The following is a 9,289-nucleotide window of genomic DNA, read 5'->3' as shown; positions in this document are numbered from 1 at the left end:
TCAAAACTTATGTACGATTGTAGCTTAAATGCAGTTGATGTCAGTATGCTTGTCAACAAGCATGAGTTTTTTAGGGTAATATAAATTTTGTGATTTAACTATTATATTTTATTTCTCTTAATGAAAGTCTTAGACCATAAGGTATAGAGCATCCGTGGTCCATGTGGCCAATAGAAAATTTCGTGCACACCACCCCGACATTTCGTGGTCGAGCGTGGTCGTTGTTCTTCGTGTTCCCGATGACGAGTTTAAACGGAAAAATTGATTGGTCGTTGGTTTATTGACCGTCGAACGGTCATTTGGCCTTTTTTTTCAAACTCCATTCAATACATATAAATAAATCTCCTATTTTCACCAAAATTTACATCTTCATTCTAACATTTATTCTTTAAAACCACAAAACATGCACATAGATTTCACAAAACACATGGAATTCTTAAAAACTTTTGATTCGGATGACGACGTAGAATTCGTCGAGACATTCTTCAACGTTGTGCAACACATTCACGACGAAGAAAGTTTGAATGTTGCTCGTACAAGGATGGTCGCCAATCATGATCCCCAAGCCTCACGCGACTTATTGATACGTGATTACTTTGCCGATAATTGCCTTTATAATGACGACTCTTTCGAACGTCGTTTCCATCTGAATAAGACTATATTTTTACGTATTAGTAACGCTTTGGAATCTCATTATGATTTTTTCAAACAAAAACCCGACGCTAGAGAAAGAATGAGTTTTAGTAGTATACAAAAATGTGCGGCTGCTCTTAGGTATTTGGGATACAGTATATCATTTGATGCATCTGATGAATACTTAAGAGTATCCGAGAGGACCGCAGTTGAATGTGTCGATTGGTTTTATGCATGTGTGTATGAGGTTTTTCACGAATAATATTTGCGCAAACCTACCCAACGTGATATTGAGAGATTGTATTTGGCTCATGAAGAGAGGCATCGATTTCCCGGTATGCTTGGCAGTCTAGATTGTACGCATGTGGCTTGGGAAAAATGTCCAAATGCATGGCGTGGTCAGTTCACTCGAGGAGATAAAAGTGAACCAACTATCATCCTAGAAACTGTTGCATCTCAAGATTTGTGGATATGACACGCCTTTTTGAGAGTAGTGGGGTCTAACAATGACATTAAAGTTTTTGGACAGTCTCCTAGTTTCAACGATATTTGGACTGGCAAAGCACCTGATATGACGTTCACGGTGAACGGGCATACGTACAAATATGGTTACTACCTTGGTGATGGGATATACTTGGATTATTCTACATTGATGAATGCATACTCGGTTCCTCGAAGTGAAAATGCAAAGTTGTTTACAAAAAAAAAAAAAAAACAGGAATCGGTGAGAAAGGATATCGAGAGGGCATTTGGAGTCCTTTAGCAGACATCGCATGTAGTGAAATATGCTACACGACTCTGAGATAAAGAAAGAATTAAACGAATTGTCCTAACATGCATTATAATGCATAATATGATTATTGAAGATGCAGGTCGAGCGATTTGCACGTATGATCCGAACGACGTTGTCATTCCAATTGTGGAGTCCGTACCCGGAACGAATGAGTTTTTAGAGCGAGTTGTTGAAATTCATAACAGTGAAACGTGTTTCAATCTTTGAGAAGATGTCGCAGAACATTTGTACCAACGTAACATGAACGAAAATTGGTTTTTTTATATGTATGTTGTTTGTTTTTTTTTAATTAATGTAATTTTTTTTTCTAGATTAATTAAGTAATGTAGTTTGAAGTTGTAATTTTATTTTTATAATTAATGAAATACTAGTTTAAAAAAATGAATGCTTTTTAATTATTAAAAATGTAATTTTATTGTAGTTTTTAATTAAAAAAATAAAAATATTGATGTTGAGTGGTATGTATTTCATGTCAGTAGTATGGAAATATGGTGCTGATGTGACACCCACCACATATATGATATGCGGTGGATATAACTGATTAAAGATATTTCCACTCTGACTACCTTGTTAGTTGTTAAAACTAAGAGGACTAGTCATTTTAGAATGTTTAACATGTCATACGAATATTATGTACATAAATGAGAAACCGTTTCAAAAATTTAGATGCTATCATGTAGGTTAATGAGAGAAGTCCTGTCCGTTTTAATACATACAAAATTGGATATAAGGGTCACAATGGTCTCACTAAAAATTTCTATACAAAATAGTGACTTTTATTTATCGAAGTAATATATAATAATAATATACCGTAAAAATGCCAAATATATAATAGCTTTTATATGTATTGCAATGTTTTAAAATCTGGGTTTTTAGTTGACCCGGTGTGACGACCGGTTCACGGGTCAACCGGTTCAACCAGTTCAACCGTCGGGTCAACTCGGTTTATGGTCTTTTTTTATTTTTATATATTTTTACTTTCCTACATAATACATAAACATATAAAACCTATAATTTGATGTACACAAAGTTTAAATATTGAAAAACATTAAAGAAACTGCAAATGACTCGGTGTTTTGGTGTTCACTACTTGTATCCAACCATCAAAACCCTATTAAAACGGGTCAACCCGGTTTTAACCGGTTCAACATAAGCGGTCGAACCGCAGTTCAAGGGAAACCCGGCCGGTTCGATCCAGTCCGTATTTTTACAAAAAAAACCGTTTTCAATTGACCCGCCTTTTACCCCGGGTCACGGTCCAACCGGCCTGGTCCACCCGGGTTTTAAAACATTGATGTATTGCCCCCTTTTTCTGACACACACACACACACACACACACACACACACACATATATATATATATATATATATATATATATATATATATATATATATATATATATATATATATATATATAGAGAGAGAGAGAGAGAGAGATAGGTTCAAATGTTTTCACTATCTATTGTGTGCCTGTATGATTGATTCTGGACCAATCATTTTAGTTATTTTAAAAAAGTAATTAATGCTTATTAAATGCTGAAGATGTAATTAATACCTATTATATCTTCAACATGTAATATGCATTAATTACTTTTTTAAAATAACTAAAATGATTGGTCCAGAATCAGTCATACAGACACACAATAGATAGTGAAAACAAAATAACCTAACCTTATATATATATATATATATATATATATATATATATATATATATATATATATACTAGCCATTTACCCGCGCCAAGCGCTGAGTGTGAATATTTTATTCAAAAATTAAATTGTAGAGACGATTAAATTGTAGATATTTTATTCAAAAATTAAAATAATAATATATAAATGTACACTCTTGATTACAAACCCAATTATGTCAAACTGTGCAAATGTTAAAATAATAATATATAAATGTACACTTTTGATTACAGCCCCGATTAAATATTTGTTTTTTTCAGTATAATTATGATTTATGTTGTTTTTTTTTGTCACAACAGACAGGTAACAGATAAATCGACACTTAGGTAGCCAATATATAACTCACAGGAGCTCGATCCACTCCAAATTTCTCATCTTTTTCCACCTTTTCACTTTCTCTCACCTTTGACTTTGACTCTGACTCATTAACAACCCCTAAAATCTCCCTTTGTCTCAAACTCCGCCAAGAAACAACTGCTTTTCGTTTCATCTTATGCCCCCACACAACACTATCCTTATCCCACCTTTTTACCTCATTAAGCAACAAACTTTCATTCTCTTTCACATCATCTTTCATTCTTGGAACAAAAAATTCTGGTTTTGCCCCTGCCACCGCCATTCTTGGGACACCCAACACGTTCACAAACGAAGAAGGAGCATCATGTCTTTTTTTTCCCATTTGAAGATGAATAAGCAGACAAGAAAACATCCTTAACATTTCTCATGTGGGTCCCCGTTTGACTTTGACTTTGACTACTCAAGTTCATACTACCTTTTGAAAGTCAAACCACTACATGATCTGTTTTAGGCCTTAAAGATTCCACCTTTTTGTCTTCTAACATTCCGTGAATTGAAGAGAATGAAAACTGACCTTTGATGGAGATGGAGGGTAGGATCTTGGGGGTGGGGTGAAGTTTTTTTGGAGGGAGTTGACTTTTTTCAGGCGGTCAACGGCTGTCCCTTTGACCCATCTGACCACTGCGATCCGTGAAGTGTGATTTGGGTCGTATTCGATTCGTTCAACTACACCTACTGATGAAGTGTTGCATTTTAGGTCAATTGTTCTTTGTGACCATTTTGCCCCTCCCCCTCTGTGGAAAATTGTGATATGACCCTTTGAATTTCTACCTGCTGACTTGTCTTTACCTGTAACGAATTGCCTAAGTGGCCTTTCAGAGCTCAAATTTTGAGCACCTGTAGGAATATGATAAAGTCAGTAAAACTGCTTTTGTTTGGAAAAATCATACATGAATTTCAGATAACAGTATAATCAGTAATGTTCAAATCCTAAGCACCACATCTCTACAATCAAATTAAGAAAGCTGGAAATGACATCTCTCTGGTACTGATTATCCATCTCTCTGGTACTGATTATCCATCTTGAATTGAAAATATGCCCCTGCCACCGCCATTCTTGGGACACCCAACACGTTCACAAACGAAGAAGGAGCATCATGTCTTTTTTTCCATTTGAAGATGAATAAGCAGACAAGAAAACATCCTTAACATTTCTCATGTGAGTCCCCGTTTGACTTTGACTTTGACTACTCAAGTTCATACTACCTTTTGAAAGTCAAACCACTACATGATCTGTTTTAGGCCTTAAAGATTCCACCTTTTTGTCTTCTAACATTCCGTGAATTGAAGAGAATGAAAACTGACCTTTGATGGAGATGGAGGGTAGGATCTTGGGGGTGGGGTGAAGTTTTTTTGGAGGGAATTGACTTTTTTCGGGCGGTCAACGGCTGTCCCTTTGACCCATCTGACCACTGTGATCCGTGAAGTGCGATTTGGGTCGTATTCGATTCGTTCAACTACACCTACTGATGAAGTGTTGCGTTTTAGGTCAATTGTTCTTTGTGACCATCTTGCCCCTCCCCCTCTGTGGAAAATTGTGATATGACACTTTGAATTTCTACCTGCTGACTTGTCTTTACCTGTAACGAATTGCCTAAGTGGCCTTTCAGAGCTCAAATTTTGAGCACCTGTAGGAATATGATAAAGTCAGTAAAACTGCTTTTGTTTGGATAAATCATACATGAATTTCAGATAACAGTATAATCAGTAATGTTCAAATCCTAAGCACCACATCTCTACAATCAAATTAAGAAAGCTGGAAATGACATCTCTCTGGTACTGATTATCCATCTCTCTGGTACTGATTATCCATCTTGAATTGAAAATATGCCCCTGCCACCGCCATTCTTGGGACACCCAACACGTTCACAAACGAAGAAGGAGCATCATGTCTTTTTTTTCCATTTGAAGATGAATAAGCAGACAAGAAAACATCCTTAACATTTCTCATGTGGGTCCCCGTTTGACTTTGACTTTGACTACTCAAGTTCATACTACCTTTTGAAAGTCAAACCACTACATGATCTGTTTTAGGCCTTAAAGATTCCACCTTTTTGTCTTCTAACATTCCGTGAATTGAAGAGAATGAAAACTGACCTTTGATGGAGATGGAGGGTAGGATCTTGGGGGTGGGGTGAAGTTTTTTTGGAGGGAATTGACTTTTTTCGGGCGGTCAACGGCTGTCCCTTTGACCCATCTGACCACTGCGATCCGTGAAGTGCGATTTGGGTCGTATTTGATTCGTTCAACTACACCTACTGATGAAGTGTTGCGTTTTAGGTCAATTGTTCTTTGTGACCATTTTGCCCCTCCCCCTCTGTGGAAAATTGTGATATGACCCTTTGAATTTCTACCTGCTGACTTGTCTTTACCTATAATGAATTGCCTAAGTGGCCTTTCAGAGCTCAAATTTTGAGCACCTGTAGGAATATGATAAAGTCAGTAAAACTGCTTTTGTTTGGAAAAATCATACATGAATTTCAGATAACAGTATAATCAGTAATGTTCAAATCCTAAGCACCACATCTCTACAATCAAATTAAGAAAGCTGGAAATGACATCTCTCTAGTACTGATTATCCATCTCTCTGGTACTGATTATCCATCTTGAATTGAAAATATGCCCCTGCCACTGCCATTCTTGGGACACCCAAAACGTTCACAAACGAAGAAGGAGCATCATGTCTTTTTTTCCATTTGAAGATGAATAAGCAGACAATAAAACATCCTTAACATTTCTCATGTGGGTCCCTGTTTGACTTTGACTTTGACTACTCAAGTTCATACTACCTTTTGAAAGTCAAACCACTACATGATTTGTTTTAGGCCTTAAAGATTCCACCTTTTTGTCTTCTAACATTCCGTGAATTGAAGAGAATGAAAACTGACCTTTGATGGAGATGGAGGGTAGGATCTTGGGGGTGGGGTGAAGTTTTTTTGGAGGGAGTTGACTTTTTTCGGGTGGTCAACGGCTGTCCCTTTGACCCATCTGACCACTGCGATCCGTGAAGTGCGATTTGGGTCGTATTCGATTCGTTCAACTACACCTACTGATGAAGTGTTGCGTTTTAGGTCAATTGTTCTTTGTGACCATTTTGCCCCTCCCCCTCTGTGGAAAATTGTGATATGACCCTTTGAATTTCTACCTGCTGACTTGTCTTTACTTGTAACGAATTGCCTAAGTGGCCTTTCAGAGCTCAAATTTTGAGCACCTGTAGGAATATGATAAAGTCAGTAAAACTGTTTTTGTTTGGATAAATCATACATGAATTTCAGATAACAGTATAATCAGTAATGTTCAAATCCTAAGCACCACATCTCTACAATCAAATTAAGAAAGCTGGAAATGACATCTCTCTGGTACTGATTATCCATCTTGAATTGAAAATATGCAGCTTTAAATACCAATTTCTTTTTACTTTATCAGCATATGATTCATTCTTTCAATATATTTGCATTTTTACATGTACAAATAAGTGTTTACTGAAATGCACATGAACAAAATTAACTCTTTTTATTTAAAAGAGTATACCAGGGTCTAGGAATGCCAAAGAAAGTTTCGCTTCTGATGTCAAAAAGGTTGTTTCTTATTGTAAAATTGAAGTTAGGGTTCAACAAGAAGAGCTACAAGCAAACAAATTCAAAAGGTCACCTGTTTCATCAGCAATTCATAAAACACGTGTTTTCGGCATTACTATTACCAAATTAACACTCTGAGAGAACCAATATCCCAGCAAAGCTGAAACCTCAAAAACAGAACTTTGCCTTGGGTGACTACCGATACCCTTAAGCATATTGACCTTATATAGACGTGGGTTTTGAGGCTAGAGACACACAGACGACACTCGAACATGTAATAATTTGAAAGAGCTAGGTCTGACATCAAAATTGGAAAAAAAAAGTTTGTATTTGCACATTAATTCCGACATCAAATTCAATCTTCATTGAGCCCCTTTTTCAGATTCATTTCTCTTGAACATGACAATTTCAACTTCGAATTTGCATTTATAAAAAAAAAAACCTTACGGCTGATAGACTGATTGGATCTCATCTGAAAGCTGCTAATCTTCGAAGTAATCTCAAGCGAGTGGTGCGAGTGTAGAGGACAGATGAGATAAAGAGAGAGCGTGGTGGTTTCCTGTCACCGAAAAAGTGTTGCGAGAGTACAGTAGGTAGCGGCGATGGCGATCAGATACAGATATAATGAGTGATGCGAGGTTGGGAAGTGGGTGGCGATTCACTACCGATGGTGATCATGACGATGAGTTAGGCAGATGAGGTGCGATGTCGCCTTTTCAAAATAGGGTTTTTGCTATTTGTTTGAGGGAAAATGCGATTGTAGAGGACAGATGAGAAAAATAGTATGTTTACTTTTTTTATTCAATCCATGAAACGTCAATGTTAATACCATTAATTTGACAAACGAAAATGTGAATATTTAATGCAATTAATTTGTAAAACGGAAATATGACAGGAGTATTAAAAGGTATGAATAAATTGATTGTATATTATGCAGTAGGTGTAGTACCTCTTAAATTTCAAGAAATTGGCAATATCCTTAATAATATAGTAAAGATATATATATATATATATATATATTTATATGCAAAAAGTGAATATATATAACAGCCCCACACAAGCTTAGGTATAGAACCCCTAAACTACGTCGTTTTGCTAAGTTATAACCTTTTTAATCTTGATTTAACTACCGTGATTTCCTTCCTAAAAAATCTGAATATCCTAACTCCATTTTCTCCAAATCTGTAAACTAAGTCATTTCCTAAAATTAATTGTGATTTCAACATTTTCTTTCATAAGGTTTTCTTCGTACGGTGTTTTTTCTTCCTTAATTCCTACACAGACATAAAATTTGATTTTATTGATTATGGTTCCTAATTTTATATACGTGACCAGGATTATGGAAGATGATGCAAACCAAAATGTATTTGTATCTAAGATTCTTTTTTTCTTCTTTACTGAACATTATTTTAAGTGATGCAAACTAAAATCAATTTGCAATTGAATTTGCTGCCAATTCGTTGAACCATCAAAAGTAAAGTCAAAATTAATCGGAAAAGAAACTAAAGGATTTTGAAATTAAGAAAAGAAATGACAAATCTACCATTTAGGATAGGATATAAGAAGCGCTTTATTTATATTTGAATCAAAATAATATAGTTTAAAGGGATTCTATACCTAAGCTTGTGTGAGGCTGTTATATATATTCACTTTGCCATATATATATATATATATATATATATATATATATATATATATATATATATATATATATATATATATATATATATATATATATATATATATATATATATATTAAACTTGGCTTCCAACATGAATAGTAAACTGGTGAACAGTTTGGCAAAAATGGTCCCTTACGTATATTTTTTTATAAACTTGGGCGTTTTTGGCAGAATAGTAAACTATACGGGTGTTTTATTAATTATCAATTTATGATCTGCAGAATCTAGAAAATTAGCTTTTTCGAATGTTTTAGTAGTATCATCTCTAACCCATTTTTATTTTTTCCCGTTTTTATTTTTTCCTTGGTAAATTGACTTTTATTCTATCCCAAAATAGTGACTTTTATTCTATTCCAGAAAATATATTTGTAGAATATTTTATTTTTATAACTTATATATATTGTCAAATACATCTCTCTACTAATTAGATTTTAACAAATATATATTATATTTTAACTTAATATAAATTAGTATATAACATGATATTATAAATATTAAATATTAAATTTAAATTATAATTAATAGGTAAAATAAACTAGAAATGTATAAAATAA

General features: G+C 34.7%; 1 protein-coding gene and 1 pseudogene across 1 annotated transcript; one reads left to right on the top strand and one right to left on the bottom strand.

Moving 5' to 3' along the window:
* Window positions 1-427: 427 nt before the first annotated feature.
* On the top strand, window positions 428-1,396 carry LOC111885816 (uncharacterized). Its single transcript, XM_023882053.1, has 2 exons — window positions 428-880; window positions 1,163-1,396. Exons 1-2 carry the CDS (start codon window positions 428-430, stop codon window positions 1,394-1,396), a joined length of 687 nt encoding a protein of 228 aa, XP_023737821.1.
* Window positions 1,397-3,389: 1,993 nt separating this feature from the next.
* On the bottom strand, window positions 3,390-5,426 carry LOC128132812 (60S ribosomal protein L2, mitochondrial-like; annotated as a pseudogene).
* Window positions 5,427-9,289: the final 3,863 nt, after the last annotated feature.

The sequence above is a fragment of the Lactuca sativa genome, chromosome 3, assembly GCF_002870075.4.
Source record: "Lactuca sativa cultivar Salinas chromosome 3, Lsat_Salinas_v11, whole genome shotgun sequence".
Lineage (NCBI taxonomy): Eukaryota > Viridiplantae > Streptophyta > Magnoliopsida > Asterales > Asteraceae > Lactuca > Lactuca sativa.
Note: the sequence above shows the minus strand (reverse complement) of the source record. Positions and strands in the feature narration are given on the sequence as shown.

Coding starts and splice junctions, on each gene's coding strand:
- LOC111885816 (XM_023882053.1), top strand. CDS start 428: ATGGAATTCTTAAAAACTTTTGATTCGGATGACGACGTAGAATTCGTC. Junction 881..1,162: donor TTTATGCATGTGTGTATGAG/GTTTTTCACGAA, acceptor GTTTTTGGACAG/TCTCCTAGTTTCAACGATAT.